Below are 18,660 nucleotides of genomic sequence, written 5' to 3' on the forward strand. Positions count from 1 at the left end.
CAAAAATGCTTATTTTTGGCCCCTAATTCCTTAACTGTTGGTACCATAACCCCAAAATCAATCCCCACCTTCCTTTTGTGGTATTGAACCTTATGGTAAAATTTCATTGAGATCCATTCACTTAAACTAAAGTTAGAGTGCGAAAACTAATGTGTCTTCGGACGACGCCAACGTCATACCAATATACGACCACAAAAATTTTTTTGCGGTCGTATAAAAAGTTGGGCGTAATATGTGAGCTTGCTATTAATTTTGTCTATTTTAGCTAAATACACCCTAAGATACTGTAGTTTTTCTGATCTTTGCTTGACTGTAATGTAAGTAGAAGATGTCACCCTTTCCTTACAAGCATTCAAATCTATGATTCCTTTATCATTTAAATACAAGTGTCATTATCATTTTTATGGACTTTCAAATTTAAAACTGTAAGTAATTCAACCTAGTCAATTTGACCATTTTTTTCCCCTTCCTTCATAATATCATGTAGAACAAATTGCAATATATACAATTTAATCATATTTAAATTTATACATATAAGTAACAAGCATGAATATAACTGTAAAAATATACATTAAACAATAAACAGTTGTAAACAACATTGTTCAAAATGTTTTCAAAAACAACAACAAAAACTTTGTCCTTGCTAAGCATATTTAAAATTAAATACAGCTGTAAACCTTGTTCATGACTTGCTTACTGAGAACCATTGACTCCAGATAAAATAAAGTTAACAGCATCTTCCGCTGTTACACTGTCTGTCTGTACGTTCTCTGGTATGGATTGATTCGGTGCTGGTGTGTCATGTCCCATCAATACATGTTGTTCAGCCAGAGCGAAGTCACTAAATGCTGCGTTGCATTCACTACACATGTATACAGCCACATCTGTAGATGGTTCCTGTGCTGCCGTTTCAACCTGGTCATGTGACCCAGATTCTACTTGACTTTCAAGGTTGTGAACTTCAGTTGGCATTTCATCTATTGGCTGATTATAAACTGTAGATTCCATGATGACTGTCTGAGTTGGTATATGATTCTGTTCATTAGATTTATCAATATCTATTTTCATTCCACCTGGCAAAAGTGTGTAACTATTCATATTAGATATTTTTGGAGAAGAAAATATAACAACTTTGTCTGGTCCCAATTGAACTCTCAACCCTTTACATTTAGGCTTGTGATTCTTTAAAGTTGTACTTGTTGTAAATACCTTTTTGCATCCATCACACTCGTGTTCACCAATCCCAGTGTGTGTGGTCATGTGCTCCTTCAGCAGCCTTTCCAGTTTAAACTTCTTGTCACAAAGCCTACATTCGTGTGGATATTCAGAAGAGTGACAGAACACCTTATGTTTGGCAACGGCGCCTGTATATGCAAATGACTTTCCACAAATGTCGCATAAATATGGTTTTTCTCCAGTGTGTTTGTTCATATGTTGTAAGAGATTTGCCCTGCTATTTACTTTCATTCCACAGAAGTTGCAGACATACCTGTATGTTCTATCTTCTTTGTTCAAGTGAGTTTGCTCATGAGAAATCATATTTCCTCTCTTCCTAAATCTTTGCCCACAAACTGAACATGCATGTTTCTTTTCACCAACATGGACTTCCATGTGTAACTTAAGATATCTACTGTTAGCAAAAAGCCTGCCACAGATGTAACATTTGACCTCGTTTGTTCTTTGGTGTACATTTTCAATATGCTGTTTGAGAAAAACAGGACCTCGGAAATATTTGCCACATGTTGGACAAGCATTTGCTTCTTTAAAGTGATTTGATTTAACATGGCTTTCCAGGTCAGGACGATCCTCTCCAATATAATCACAATGTCTGCAAGCATGCTTTTTTCGATTTGGATTTGTATGCTTTGTGTCAACATGAGTTTGTAACATGTGCATATTCTGGTAAACCTTTCCACAAAACTCACAATTGTATTGTTCGGCTTCTAAAAATGGACCATGTTTTGAGTCCAGATGAATTTTCAGATATCTTTCTTGATCAAAGTGTCTCTCACAAACATCACATCTAAAAGCAGATAACGGGTGTTCTCTGGTCAGGTGTTCGGAGCAATCTGTAAATTTATCACATACAAATTCGCATTTTGAACAGCGGTATAATCTATCTGACGCTGTGAAACATTTTCTATTATTTTTCCTATTAGATATAATATCAATGTTAATCTTGGGAATGAATGCACTAGTGCTTAGTTTATATTTTTGGACTTGATACTGCAGACAACCTGAGGTGACTGGATTTCCTTTGGAGTCTCTAAAATCAACATTCTCCCTGGTCACAGGCCCCTGATGATTATCTGATAGAAACTCTTCAGTATCAGAAATCTCTGGTTCCTCCATTGAATATTGAAGCCTTCCTTTGGGAACTGATTCTACTGCTGCGATTTTTTGTTTGATTTTTGCTGCTATTCCTTTTGGGAGTTTAACATTAACTCTTTCATTCTTTTCATTTATCAATACAATTTCCTCTTCCTCTGTAGAATTTTTATCTGCTGATTTAGCACCAACAGCTGGGGTTACATCTCCTGTATTATCTTTTACAGCCAAGACTTGACGTTTCCCTGATGCTGCTAACTTAGCAAAGTCAACTCTCACCCCTCTTGTAGAGTATCTTCTCCCTGGAGTGACAGAGTTGTCTTGCAGTGATGTTTTTTCAGGACTGAATTCCGGATCTACTGGTTCTTGTTTGATCTTTTTAGCCAAGGGGTCTTCTGACTGATTCATTTCTAACCTTCTCTTCTTTCCTTGTCTTGTTTCACGAATACTCCCTACACTTTCCTGAGATTCATCTAAGCCATTATCAAAATTGGAATCTGGAAACATAGAGAAAAATTAATTAAAAAAAACTTTGTACTAATTCATAAACAATATAAGAACAATGTCAGAAAAAAAAAAAAAAAATGTACAAGTTTTTAAAACAGGACGAAACGCAAATAGATGAGAGCAAGATAACCAAACGTGTTAGAAGTTTCATATGAACAAAAAATTAGATCATAAAATAACCAACTGAAAAATCATCAGTAAAGTGGAATTAATGATCTTGAGGTTATTTCTCATTTAACTTTTGAAAAATCATTTTCTTTTTCCAATTTCATTTAAACTTAACAAATGAGAACAAAAATCATTAAGAATGTTTCACTCAAACTGAGCATCATCCTTAGTTAGTACAAAAAGAAGAATGATTTCAAGTGAACGCAATCATGTGATGATCTTAAAATATCAGAAAATTGTAAAACTTAATAACTAGTAAGCATGCTCCAATACTTTAAGTCATTACATCAATAAAAAGCCCTGCCCTAAAATCTCTTATTTTTTTCTGGTAATTAATCAACTTTGAATAAGTTTCATTCAAATTAACAGAAGATAAAAACATTAATAGTCAATGTCAGGTAGCTATAATGAGGACATAAATGGACATACATATTACTAGATGAACCAAAATACTGTGGAATCATTAGTATTTGTTGTATACCAATTTTCATGGGTTTAGTTAAAACAAGAATTCAAAGGTTAAATAACAATACATATTTTCTAAAGGCTTGTATGCAGAATTTGGCAAACCAGAAATCAAATATCCACGAAAATACAATATTTCCTCAATCCACAAAAATGTATGAATCCACAGTAGTTCAATTTAAAAAAAAATTGTTAAGGTACACAATATTTACCCTCTAGTCCAAAACTGTCATCTTCATTTTCTATTGTCATGTCAGCCCTTGTACATGTCCTTTCATTGTCCTTCATACCAAGTCTCTATAAACAATAACATATACATTCAGATCTTCAATTAACAAATATAAGCTTTTCAATATATCAATTTATCATTTATTCTTTTCAAAATATAGCAGAAAATTACTAGCAAATTATCATTTTTTATCTTAGAAAAGTAATGTACCTTTACATGGCTATTTCCAAGAGGTATTTTACTTTGTGTAATGATATCAGTGTTAAGGATGTTGTTATCATCTGAGAATTCATAAACACAATTATATTAATCATAAATTTAACGGTATCCATTTTTTCAAGTTAAAATTCAAATTCAGTCAATGCCTGTTGCATACAACAAAGATTGAAAGAATGAGTTCCAACACCTGTTGAGGTCCATTCCATTTGACACTGGCATAGAAAATCCATTTACAGACTCCTATAGTTAAATTGTTGGTGTACTCTTTTAACCTATGAAATTTTTAAAATGTTCATATTTAAAAAAGCTAGAATTTTTATCAGTATTCAAAATAAATGTTTGCCTGAGGGTTAAGTGTTCATACAATATATAATTTACTGATTGTAATTAAACATTAAAATTTCTTCTAATCATGTTTTTTACTTCTTACAACACTTGAATCATTTTTTTCTCCAGGTTTACTATCCCCCTCTACACCCAATGGCATTTAGTATTACCAATATCTATCCTTTCATCTTTCTGATATTCAACAGTTGTCCATTTTTTTATTTATTTATTTTTTATGCCTGTTGATATTGAGATTTTTAGTTTAGTGTATCCTGAAATGAGTAAATATTTCATTTTGGATGACTTACGTCTCATGAATTATGGCCCTTTGATTTGTGAAGCAGTAGGGGAATTTGGGATTATTCAAACAAAAAATACAAATAATATTCGGTTTAAATGAATGGTTTTACATGTCTATTGGTAGGTGATAACAAATTATTAGCAATCACTTACTTTTTTTACCATGAGCATCGCATTTGTTATGGCCTCCATATCTCCAACAAAACTATGAACAGGGGAGACAATTCCAGGTGCAACCATGTATGACACATTTGTCAGCTCTGACACTTCTTCAAACACTTTATCCTCAAGACCCTTAGACCTGACCGCTGACATCAACTCATCAGATATCTCTGCTGTAATATTACTGAATATCTGAAAAGAAAATATTACAACTCTTATATTTCTATATACTGTAAATTCAGAAATTATTGCGAGGTTTTTATTAAATACAAATAATGCAACTGGATGAGTATCCCAATTATTAGAACACTCGCATTCTGATATCTGATAAATATATCTGCATGCACGTTTTCATGAAATCGCAAAAACTAATCTCGCATTTCTGTTCATTCTTCAAACATAGCAATTCAGGAAGAACACATAGCCATTGACACAAAGGATATTCAAGTAGTCTCTCAATTTGGTTGAGTGAACAAAACATATTTCTTTTGCCTACAGTTTGTCAACAGATATCAGTCAACAACCTTTACCTTGAAACCTTTTGGATCTGCCTGTTTTGGTTCTTGTTGAGAAGGTATTGTTTCAGAGTCATCTATGCCAGTATCTGTAAATATAAAATAACAATTTTTAAGGGACATGTACTTAGATTTCATATTGCTGTTTACAACTACTGCATTGAAATGATTGCTGGCAGATCATTCACCTAGAAATCAGCATTTTGTATAGAAAATGAGTTTGTACAGAAGAAAAAAGGATAAGTCATTTTGACCCCCAAAAATAAGAGCAAATAACATTTTTGTAATTCTAACTAAAAGATAGGAAGTTTAAAGTCAAATGAAAAAAATAATAAACCTAGTCATTTCTGTTATGATTGTTATTCAAGTGTCACAGTGACTTAAAACTAGAGGCTCCTTAGAGCCTGATCACTAATCTGGCAAATTTGGCTTTGGATGACAATATTTTAATCCATCCTCTTTCATTATAAAAAATGTTATCCTGTACTTCCAGGAGAAAATTTTATAAATTGGCTATTAGAATTAAAAATAGAGAATCATTTGTAAAGGACCTTCCATACATCCTCTATTTCATGTTTTGTTAAAATTGGTGAATTAGTTTCAGAGAAGTAGATGGAAATGTAATTTTCTTATGTGTTTCAATGAGAACTATATTCCTCCATTGGTACCTTGTTTGCAGTGATGACAAAATCCAGGTCAAGTAAACCCTTAAAATCATTGGAAATGAAATAGGTGCAATAAAACCTCATGTGAGATTGTTTGATAGTTTCACAGTATTCTGACAGAACATCAAGTGAGTAAGATTCTGTGACAGTTTCACAATATTGTGTCAAGCAGATCAAAAACTGTTCTAGATACAAAAGTGGGACTGTAGGACATAAGGACAGAAGACTAACCCTTTGTTACCTATTGTCCACTTCAGAGAGTTGGGGGGTAAATGATTGATGTTTTCTTTTGTTTAACAGAAAGGTGGATAAAATCTTTATTTGAATTTTTGATAAATCATTTTTCAGGTAATTTTAAACAATCATCTGACTTACCATTATCCTCTGTAGCAACAAACAAAGAATCTTCAATCTCTTCATCTATTGTTGCATCCACTTCTTCAAGCTTCAAATTCATTTTGGAACCATCATCTACTGGTATGTTTAAGGGAAGTCTAAAAAAGAAAAAAAGAAAAAGTTTTACGTACCTTCTAAATCAAAACTACTGTGGATTCATTATTAATTGTGGGATACCAATTTTCGTGGATTTATTAATATTGGTACAGGTAAACCACAAATTTAAATTTTCAAAGAATTACAAATTTTCTTAAGACTTGTATGCAAACTTTAGTAAAACCATGAAATTAAATATCCACGAAAATATAAATTTTACTCAATCCAAGAAAATTGGTACCCGTGAAAATAAATAAATCCACTGTATAAAATGTTTGAAACTAGCTATAGTTTGGCAACATATCTACCTAAAATGAAATCACTTAGATATTAATTAATAACCATTGTATACAACTATTTGTTACTATGTTCACTATTTCTATTTTTCTTTGACATACAAGTTTAGCTTGAAATTATCTAGGACTCTAAAACCTATAACTTCCATTGAAAATATTCAATACATTCAGGGCTTAGATTTTAAGCTGTTTGTTTCATGTATGTTAACCCTTACCATGCTGTGCCCGTCATATGGCGGGATTACCCAGACCACCGTTATTTGGCTCCAACGGCTCTCCATACTTTTAGAGGTCAACTTTATGATACTTATTTCGAAATTGATGCATGTTCCCTCACCCTGAGGCTATCTATTGTCATGTTTCTCATGTTGAAGTTGGATTTTGAGCTCAAATACGAACTTGGAAAATTGAAATCGGATAAAACTGGTTTTTCTGGAGGGGTGGGCTTCCCTTCGGTGTCTTACACAGGATGTTCAGAGGCCTAAAACTTTCAAAAACAGTGTAAACCCGCAGGCATATATCTAATGATCATAATTATTATTGAAATTCGCATGGGAAACGACTACTTCCAGTTTCAGGTCCAGTTGAAGTCAAAAATCGGGAAAAATCGTGAAATTCCGTATTTTTGGTCCAAATGACCTTCTTTAGACTGGTGTTCCCAGATCAGTTTAACTCCAACCTAAGAACTGTTGGGGTTAATGTGTTTACTGGGGTCCACTGTACATGCAGACTACAGCTGGATACCTATATCAGCATCCCTCGGTCTTTGGGGTCAAGAAATAGGACGAAAAATCGTCAAAATTGACGCTTTTTGCACCTGATGACCAACTTTGGGGCAAATTCCCGCCGACCTACCCCCACCTCCTCACCCCAACTACACCGCCCCGTGATCCCCTACCTTAGATTTAAAAGAATCAATATGCTTCAGCAGCAGGGTAAAGCTCATTTGCATATTTTTGCAAATGAACGAAAATTAGACATTTTCTGAAAACAATTCAGCATGGTAAGTGTTAAGTACTCTTTGTAGGAAGACAAATCCATTTTTTTGTCAGGTGTTTGCGTGATCTAGATCCTGATGTTGTACTGTCTAATAGATTTGGTGAAAGGTATTTTTAAGGTATTATCAAATATTTAATTTATTCAATCATGTAAAAAATAAAACAAAAAATTGTATACTGGAGATTAAAAGATTTGTTTATAAAAATAAGGTAACAAAACTTTTTTTTAAACAAGCAGGTAGGAATAGCAGAAACAATACCTCACTTTGGTCCAATATAATACTGGCTGTAATAGATTGCTAGATCAACTCAAACTTAAGACTTAAATTGAATTTTTTTTTAGTATTCCATTATTCATATTAAGATTTTCTTCCCTTTTTTTTTTTATCCCCATTATTGTTATTCCTTTATTCTAAGCAAATTACATGATATATTTAACAGCCAGCTGTGCCTAAGAACTATATCTCTAACAATGACCTTACTTTGCAACAGGCATCCCTTCTCCTTGACAGATTTCTAAATGGTGCATAAAGCTATTTCTTCTTCTACGATTCCCACCACATACTGGACAATGAAAATGTGGGACGATCCTGGTAATACTTTTGCTTATATCCTTTAACTGACAATCTAGGTAACATGGCAGTATAAAATATCCTGAAATTACAGCAAAAAAATCAAATAATTTAAAACAATGATTACTGATTAGTGCAATAAAATACAAGTACTTATCATTATCTTATTGTTACAAAGTTTTTAACAGGGCATGCTTTGTGTTATAATCTATGGACAAAACTATTTTTTTTTATAAAAACTGTTTCTGTCCATGATACCATTTGTGCCTTTTCAAATACGATAAAAGAACAGCAGACTAATTTCCCCTGCAGTGCACATATTTGATCTGCCCAGGGCAATAAATAAAAAAATATAATGTTTTTCTTACAAAGCAATTTACCATATAATTTATATTTCCAAGGAGCATTACTCCTTTAAAAGTTGTTGTTGGCAACTGAGAAGCTGTTGATATAAATTTCATAAAAAACTGGAAAGTATAGTACATCAAAGAGTGCTAATAAGACCCGACAGACAGATGGATGGATGCCCTGTATTTTTATGTCCCCAGCATGCTGGGAACAAAAATAATGACAACAGAGGAAAACAACAATCCTTGTCCATAGAACAAAAATAATGGCAACAGAAGAAAATCAAGAATCTGTGTACATAGGACACCAAAGCAATGATTGCAGTATAATTCTATGTTCTGCAAAATGTGAAATCAGGATCAATGCCTTATTTGGCACATAATTTAAAAGTTCACATCATAATGATGTACAGACAAGAAAACATATGCAATCCTACTATCCTAGACAGGGCAAAAAATATATCTGCTATATTTAGTCAGGACTGTGAAAAAATATATTAAATTGGTATATATATATAAACACAAACATTCTAAATTGCTGCCCTCTTGCAATAGAGTGTTATAATCAATGTTTTAATAGGACATCATAAACTTATTTCACACATGCAAACTAAATGACATTAAAGTGAAAATTCAGTAAATAGGTTTTAATTTTCCTTTTTGGAATCTGACAGCTGTTGTGCAGGGTATAAGTAGTTTTTTGTTATAGCTTATCATTTGGTCTTAAAAACAGAATAACTCCTATCAAGCTTTTTCATACTAATAAATAAATGGAAGGGGTTGTAAGATAAAAATCTAATGACACAGTAACCCATAAACTCAAATAAAAGAAGAATTTGTCCATGGGACACAGATACCCCCGCCTGTAAATAAACAGCAATTTCAGCAATTCCTTTGCTAAAGTTAGAGAACAGAAACCAATTGGGATGTATAAAGAGACAGACAAGGGTAAACCTTAGTGGCCCTTTGCTTTGCATCAGGGGCATAAAAACTGAGAAGGATCAATATATAACAGACAGTCTCTAAGTCACCCTGAAACTAGAAAATCAAAAAGAGTGTACATTTATAAGCTGGTTTGATCAGCATGAAACATATCATATTGTAATGAACAAAACGTTTCCTTATATGAAACAACCAGCATAACTTAGCATCCTGTTTGATTGTTCATGACTAGTGGTTACTGACATTCCGTAATACCTTTATAAGGGATCCTCCTACTCCAGTGGGAATGGTTATGGATTTTTATTTTCTTCAGGAAGCATGGTTTGATCCTGTCAATTGTACATAGAGCACAATGTATTCTCTTCCCTTTACAACAGGATTCATCCTGACATTTATCAAGAGGCAGATCTTGAAGGCTTCTTACTATTGAAACATGTCCCTGGAATACAATAGCTTTAGATAAAGACTAAAATCAGTATAATTTCATTGAAAATGAAGACTAATACATGTACATCACATTTACATTGATTAAAAATCTCATACATCATTGTACATCAGACATATAAACTTTTAAAAAGAACTATTGTGCTATACTTTTAATACTAAATAGAATGGTTTTAATGAATTATGTCTTTACTTTTCAAATAAAAGAAGAATGTGTCAGAGGACACCGATGCCCCCACTCAAGCTTCAAACAAACGAAAATGGAACCGACAAACAGACGGAAAGACTGAAGGATGGAAAGACGGATGGTCAAGATCAACACTTAATGCCCCCGTCGCCTACGGGGACATAAAAATGCAACTGTGGATTCATTATTATTGGTGGTATACCAATTTTCATGGATTCATGGGTGAACGTGAACCACGAATACCAATTTTCATGGATTCGTGGGTGAACGTGAACCATGAATACCAATTTTCATGGATTCGTGGGTGAACGTGAACCACGAATACAAATGTTCAACAAAGTATATAAATTTTCAATAGGCTTGTATGCTGACTTTGGCAAAACTAAGAAATCAAATATCCACAAAAATACAAATTTCCCTCAATTCACGAAAAAATGGTATACCCAAAAATTAATAAATTCACAGTATTTTACCTCATGTGTCCTTAATATCAATATTTCAGTTTACTGTCATTTGTGACCAATTGCAAAATGGTTTCTATGGAATATTTAAAGTCATAAATTCCTATCCTTGCTTTAATTAAACCAATACCTTGATTTCTTCATTTTCACTGACAGGTAATAAATCTTGATTAGTTTTATAGGCTTTGTCAATTGCATCATCAGATGGTCCATATCTGATAGTCTCATCCTTCTGGGAGGACTCCTCACATCTCCATAAATGGAAAATCAGTGATTTTCTATCAGGGTGTAGACTTTCACAGATTGGGCAATGAAAGTGAGGGGAAGTAACCTCAGGCCCACATTTCTTTTTACAAAGCTGAATGACATATCCTGAAATAAATAATACATTCAAATAGATCAAATCCAGTGGATTTATTATTTATTAACACTGCCTGTGGTTAGAACAAATATTAAGCTTTATTAATATCTCATTTCATTGACAGGGAAAAAAATTGCAAGTGCTATTTATTTGTTATGGGATTTAATTCTCCTCCAATCAAATCAACAAAAATTTTGCTCTTAAAACTTTTCATTAAAAATTCATTTTTTGTTTCTTTTACCTAGCCTATCATTAAAGCTTACAAAACCAATTTACTTTCAAAGATACATTTTTTTGCATTTTGCTCCTTCTCCCCAGCTTCAACATTTATTTTTGCAATTTTCTGACTTTGAGAATGTTAAAATATAACATGTAGAAGATATTATATCCAAGATTGACATTTTTACAACCATTTATATTCCTATAGTTTTCTACTTGCAAAAGTCGGGAAAATAAATCACTCATAAAATTAAGTCGGTTTGCAATATTTAAAATTCCTTTTCATACTCTCTTTCATCATGTTCATCAGCAACAAATATGAATAAAGGTGATAAAAGATTTTAGTCAATGTGACAGCAACTCCAAAACAAAAGAATATGATCTCTTAATCTAAAAGAGGCTCCTGACTTAACCAAGATTAAGGTATTTTATTTAGATTTCGTGAACTTATTAAATGTCAGAATATCTGAAAAATGATGAGTTTATGAGGTTTAAATCAAATGAATGCTAGATTCCTTTATCTTGTTTGCAATGAAATTAATTCAATACATGTATTTGATCAAAATGAAAGTAATATGCCTACAAAATGTAGTACTTAGAAAACTTTGGATTACTTCATATGAGTGCTGTCTCTGGATTATGATGAAACTTCTGAACTAGTTTCTGAAATTTCAAGAAGGTTTACAAAAGCTTACTAATGTTTCAAAAAATGTAACCCTTAAGTCCAACTGTTACCATAAAAAAATTAGTTTATTATATTATTTAACACATTTCTTCCTGAGGTTTTTTTATTTGGCGATTCAGCCTATGAACTAACAAACTTTTTATGCTTGTCAGTCAGCACCGAAGTTTACCCATCAATAACCTCTAGAAAAAATGTGTGTAATCCTTAAAATTCTCAATGCAAAACTGTAAAATTATACCCATACAACTAAATATAACATTATAAACTTACCACTGACTATTATAGATGAAGGATGTTTAGTATCAGGGATTCTAATGACTGTTGGAGGTTTACCCTGAAAAATACAAATAATAATGATCATGTTTAAGAAATAGATTAACAGATATATATTTTATGGTGCCTAAAAAAAATCAAAATGTAGAACACAAAAATTAAATATATATAATCTACAGTTAAAGAACTTTTTTAGGCTAAATGTTCATCAAGAAGCTCATATATGTAGCTTAAAGTTTGGAGAGTTAAAATATGAATAAATATTTAAAGGTAAAGTTAAAAAAAAACTGCTTAATACATAAATTTGGTTACTGCGAATTTATGATATTTTTAAGTACTTAAGATCAACACATGTTGTTTTTTAAAGTTGAATTTTATTTGTTTAAATGCTGATTAAAATGGTTTTCTTCGCATATGTGACCAATTAATATTTTGAAAAACTTACGGCTTTGCGTGCATGAGAAAAAAGATGGCGGAAGAATGCCCCCTTTTTTAGCACAGTTACATTTTGACACATCGGACAATGGTAATGTGTTTCTGTTCTAGATTCACAGTTCAAAGAGCACTTTAATATCAACATATCTGAAAAAGAAAAAAAGAAATTGTGTAATCAAAGTAATGAAAACATACATTTATGATTAAAAGCAATAACTGATAATTGCACGAGTTTCAGATGTATGGTCTTATAGAGAACCCCGATTGTGGTTGACAAGTTAAATAAACATGCTAGATCCACCTGTTAAAAACCAATAAACTAAGGGAGCTCATCAGGTAGCAACTACAGTGTACCTTGTATTACTTACAATGATACAGTATATTTCAATTCCTTATTGTAATGTTCACACATATGAAAGATATATCTGTATCTGATAAATAAAACTAATTGAAAAAAAGTTGAAAACTAAATATATGTATACACACACAAATAAAATAAAAGCATGTTCTAAAATTGAATTAAGTACATTTGCCAATTCAGGTTAAAAATATAATCTATAAAATAAAGGAAATATATAAAATCAATGAAAATGGAGGACATACAATTAATTTATACAATTATCCTCACCTTCATACTGAACAGCATGAACAAAATGGTTCAGTTCCAGGTGATCTCTGATCTTGGTTGTTTTGGATGGTTTATAATGACTAGGAACACAGAAGGGACAGTGAACAGCATTACACCCACAATCTGAATCTTTACATCTAGTCAATGTAATAGTATCACCAAGGGAGATAACTGAGGTAAAATTACCAACACCAGATGAGTTATTTCCCTTATCATCTCCATCATTTTCAGAATCATGACTATTCTGGCTAGTGGAGCTACTTTTCTTTCCCTTCTCCAAACCATCTGCATCTGTTATCTTTGGCTTTTTGGTATATCTTCTTTTAGGTGCCATAACTCTTTTGTCTTTCTCCGAACTTTGTTGCAAGTCAAGGCCTTCAATGAAAGTTCTTTTATCGCCATCATTTTTTGTCTGTGTTTGTTTTGCATCAGAATTTTTTGGTGAGCTTGTACTTGGTTCAGTACTTTTCACATTCAAATTCAAACCCTTCCCTTTATAGTTGAGGATTGATACTAAGCGTTTCCCTGGTGACTGAGCTGGAGCATTTGTAGCTTTTGCAGGACTGCTCCCTTTTTCCAAATCAATTTCTGGTTCGTCATCTTCCTTTTTATTATCAGTTTTGTTTTGCTGTAAAATAGAAAGGCAAAACTTTACCAAATTCCTTTACATTTTGCCATTTTCTCTGTTGTGCGACAGGGGTATTAAGTGGATTGTATTTATCACTTGGCTTCTACATGAATAGCATAACTAAGGCTCAATACAACAAAGTTTTATACTACAACATTATTCTTCACACTATTGAACCATTTCAAAACATCTGTTTCACACAGGTAAAGTACACAAAAATTGTTCCTTTCCTTTTTAAGGCTTTCAATCTAATCAATGTGAAGGCCATGTTTGTTAGGGATCGGAGATACCCATCATAATGCCAAATTAGAACATACATTTTTTGTTTTCTGAAAGTTTGGAAGCAATTCTTTAAGATTTTTATTTATAATATTTCTTTTTGGCAAAATTTGAGTATTTTTGAAAACTTTGAGTAAATTCAGTTCAGTCAGGAATAGTAACAAAATTGGCAATTGTATTTCAATTAGTTATAGTTGTAAGGAGTTTCAAATGAAAATGATACAGAATAACCCAAATAAGACCACAAAATTATTTATATCAGACTTTGTATTCAAGTGTTTCCTCATTGCTTGCATAGCATTGTATATTTACGTGTAGATCTTTGGCATATATAGGTGTAATATGAAATGTTTAAGGAGAAAATCTTGAAATCTTGTTATGTTTGTTAAGTGTTGTTTGTTGTTCTTCATCTTTTTGTATGTCTGATTTTTTTAGGGGAGGAGTCAGATGTTGGTAGTTGATGGTCTGTTGTACTGTCAAGTATTTTTGATCACTTTTGCTGCACTGTCTATTTTTTTGGCTAAATCATGTTATCACTTTATTAACATAATTTAGCTAGATAGACAAATATATAAGTTCCCAAACACAATTAGCTATTTACAAATCTAAAGGAATACTAGTAATTTCATTTTTTTTACCCCAAAAGTGAAAAGAAGAATACTGTCATATCATTTCTTGAATTTGCTTTGTTTTGAATATTGTTCTTTAATTACAACTTTTTGTTGTACACTTTGAAAATACAGTAACCTGATATTATAAGTTAAGTTATTCTAATTTGTTCTGTTATTTAATTCAAAAAGTATATATACATGTATAATGAATGCAGCAGCAATAATTTCCAAAAGACATCTTGCTGATTTAGACTCAGCAAGAAAAATATAATTACAATTCATCTGCCCAATGTTTTTTTTCTTCAAATTTTTAGTCCTGTGATTAGAGACTCATACAGAATTTCAAAGTTTAACTGTTTTTCTTTGTCTGAACTTTAAACTAGGCGGATGCATACAAAGATGTCATTTGAACTTTTCAACCTTCACATTGAAACAACTATTCTGGAACTACAGGTTGAGGTACTGTATTAATTGGCACCACATAGAAAACTAGCATAATCAACAGGAAATTGAAAGTTATATCTAAACATGTTAACAGTTATCTCCCCTGAAATCCAAAACATATACATGTATACATGTATATTTTTTAAAGTCAAGATAAAACTGCATAAAAAAGTATTTTCAATCATTTCTTCCCAATATAAATTGAATATGATATATTTGTGATAACAGCTTCCTTTCAACTATTACAAGAACGTATATATAAGATTATACAGAATGTATAAAATAAAATTTTGACAAGAACAAATTTCCGGAATGATCAATTTATATAGTCCAGATATTCGCTTCTGTCAACTTTCAATAGATACATGTACATGTTAAACTCTCCCAAAGTAAAGCATCTTTGGAAATCGAGGAAACCATTTCATAAAAGCAGTAGGTTATAGATATCTTGGATGAAATTTTAAATTATTTTATCAATAATTCTGGATATTTTTGGAAATAGTTTGCAGTCGTCAGTGAAGATTTCATGATGGCAAACTTGGGTCTCAAAGTTGAGAGGAAAATTGTATCTCAAAGTCTCACAGAAAAAAATGGCTTTGGTGTTTGATGTCATAGGAAGGCATCATTAGCAAAAAGTTCAAATAGCCTTTCAAGACGTAATAATTATTTGATCTAATTGAAACACTGTAGCATTTTTAAGGCTTTGTGAAGAATCTGGGTCGGTTCGCCCTGATTCGTGTTCGCCCTAATACCTGTTCGCCCTTGGTCTGTTCGACCTGAGTCCGTTCGCTCTTGATTTTTATTCTATTTTGTTGTCTTGTTGTATATTATTATTTGAAAAGAGTATGTAAAAGTTTGTTGAAAATTTCTCTGATTATTTATGTTGTATTGCTGCTACCAAAAAATTATTTTCCTTTGATCTGCACTGTAGAGTACCAGGAATACAAGGTATTTGATATAAAACAACCGAAGACCATGTTATCTTCATGTATTTATCTTTATTGATAAATTTTAACAATTTCAGAACAATCATTAACAGTCATAACAAGATCCAATTCGAACTTCGCATCACAAACCAGTTATGTCCTTATTTTTTTACACTATTATTTTAAAGAGCACATATTTTTTCTATGGGAAATGTGTCAAAACGAACTTTAGATCAAAGAACCCAAGCACTTTGCGAAACAAAAATCCCTTTCATGTCTTACAATTCGTACATCGTTGTTTTTACTCATTCCAAGCTGACTAGTTTATTTTTTTTTTAAATGTTACGCAAGAATGAAGCCCATTAATGCTCCAAAACAAGCCATTAATTTTTAAATATTTCCATGTTTTTTCATACATTGTCATAATTTCAAGAATATATATTTTCTCTATTATTGATCATATAATATATCTGAATATGTTTATTAAACCTTAATACCACTATATTAATTTTGTTTTAAAGAAGGGCGAACGGACTCAATGGGTGAACAGACTCAGGGCAAACGGACCCAGGGCGAACATGTAATTAGGGCGAACGGACCCAATAGTAGTAGGCAATACCCTTTGTGAAGATGTCTGTTGAGGGTATTTTTCTGTTTTGTTTTTTATAGACACCCGATAGCAGGAAAGTATCCGGATCTCCTGTAGTTGGTGATCGCAATACTGGTATACTAGTATTGTGCACAATACTGGTATAAAAATTTTGTACCAGTATTGTATTCCAGTATTGTACCAGTATTGTGTTGTTTTTTTTTTAAATAAACAATACATATAGGTTATTAATCTTTTATTAAAGGTGTCATATATATATGCATAATGATATTAACATATGACATGACAATTTTATACGGAATGATTGTATGTTTAACTGATGATGCCATTGATGGTACACTGTGATTGTAATCAAAGAAAGTTTTAATTCTTCTGATGTTTTTTTTCTTAAGGGAACCGTACTATCTCAGCATTTTAACAAACTCTTTACTTTCTTCTATGTTTTCTAAAAACTTTTCTTCCAGCTGTCTCTTTCCAAGACTCAATAGTATATTTTAGTGAATTTTATATTGACATTAATGCTGTTATAGCTTCTGTATCATCAGCATTGGTATTGTTTATTTCTTCTTCAGATGGCATTTCTGCAACCCCCCACTTCCTATATTGATATTTAGGTATTCAGTCTGTGGACTTTCTCTTACTGTAGGAGTGCCGTATTAGTATTTGAGTATTTGTACCAGTAGATATATCTGCTACAAATTGTATTGCCCATGGTTCTGAATCAACTGCTTTAACTACCCTTAATAAACATTCATGTAGACAAACTAGTTAATTTGATTATAATCAGGTTCCCCTATTAAGCTTTTTTTGTTTAATGGATATTGATGTCTTTTATCATGTTTATTGTGAAAGATTAATAAGAAAATAAAGACAAGCAAATGCATATGATCTTAGTATACATGTATATAAATATCCGTAAAAAATATACGATGGCAAACATGTAAATGCTGAATTCACAGTGTTATAGTGTAATAAAATTAATTTGCTTGAATTTATTAAATAATAACTCGGATAATAAAGCTTTTATTTTATTTTATCGAATAAAATAAAATATAGAAATATGATAAAATTATTAGCAATTATTTATATAATTAACAATTGTTTGAATAAGATGAGTTAATTACAATAATCTTTGTTTATTTGTACAAGTATAGTAATTATTTTTAATTGGTTGTTAATAAATTTCACAATTATCCTCTATAATCTTTTTTATTTCATTTAATCTCCCTTTGATCTTCAATATCTAATTTTGCTTAAAATTCATTTTTCATTATACATCTTAAAGTATAGTGAACAATACAACTACAATACTGGTATATCAGTAATGTACCAGTATTGCTGTGGTTTTTTTTTAAAGTTACAATACTGGTACAAAATTTTTATACCAGTATTGTGGACAATACTGGTATACCAGTATTGCGATCATCAACTACAGGAGATCCAAGTATCCAATTAAATGACCTGCGAATACGGCATAACTAATTGGACTACAGTAGGCTGAAAGTTTTCCAACCTGTTGATAAAGGGGGATAAGAATGTGAAACTGTTTCCAGATTTTTTAACATGAAATTGATGAATGGTGGCATTTCCGTGAATTATTTATACCTTTAAAATATAACTCGCAAGCATTTTGTTTGTCTACATCAGGCGATACAAAGTAAAATAATTTAGCTTTAACTGTAGTGTTACTGCGTAAACTCTTTTTAAATGTGGATACACAGCTAGATAGGTTCGTCAGAAAACAAGCGTCCCAACATGGCGCCGAGAACGAACCAAAAGGCGTCTTTAATGTTCTGAATCAATGTCGGATTAAAGAATTTGTGAAATCCGAAATGAAATTATAGGGAAATTTTTGTTAAAAAGATAATTCTTTAAAAGTTTGTATTGTAAAGGAAGAACGAATAACCTTTTAAGTATATATTGAAAACTGTTCCATC

The 18,660-nt window shown here is 31.8% G+C and overlaps 1 protein-coding gene across 1 annotated transcript; it reads right to left on the reverse strand.

Annotated features, from left to right (window-relative positions):
- Positions 1–493: 493 nt before the first annotated feature.
- LOC127720045 (uncharacterized) lies at positions 494–18,490 on the reverse strand. The gene is made up of 12 exons (XM_052226451.1): positions 18,329–18,490; positions 13,226–13,853; positions 12,608–12,744; positions 12,160–12,223; positions 10,755–10,996; positions 9,788–9,971; positions 8,154–8,325; positions 6,261–6,379; positions 5,236–5,309; positions 4,697–4,897; positions 3,681–3,765; positions 494–2,825 (listed from the first exon to the last, which is right to left on the reverse strand). The coding sequence occupies exons 1-12, from the start codon at positions 18,350–18,352 to the stop codon at positions 694–696; spliced, it is 4,062 nt and encodes a 1,353-aa protein (XP_052082411.1). The 5' UTR covers positions 18,353–18,490; the 3' UTR covers positions 494–693.
- Positions 18,491–18,660: the final 170 nt, after the last annotated feature.

This window comes from Mytilus californianus, unplaced genomic scaffold (assembly GCF_021869535.1).
Source record: "Mytilus californianus isolate M0D057914Y unplaced genomic scaffold, xbMytCali1.0.p SCAF_11, whole genome shotgun sequence".
In the NCBI taxonomy this organism is placed as follows: domain Eukaryota; kingdom Metazoa; phylum Mollusca; class Bivalvia; order Mytilida; family Mytilidae; genus Mytilus; species Mytilus californianus.

Coding starts and splice junctions, on each gene's coding strand:
- LOC127720045 (XM_052226451.1), bottom strand. CDS start 18,352: ATGCTTGCGAGTTATATTTTAAAG. Junction 13,854..18,328: donor TTGCGAGTTATATTTTAAAG/GTATAAATAATT, acceptor TCTATTTTACAG/CAAAACAAAACTGATAATAA. Junction 12,224..12,607: donor TTTCTCATGCACGCAAAGCC/GTAAGTTTTTCA, acceptor TGTATTTTTCAG/GGTAAACCTCCAACAGTCAT.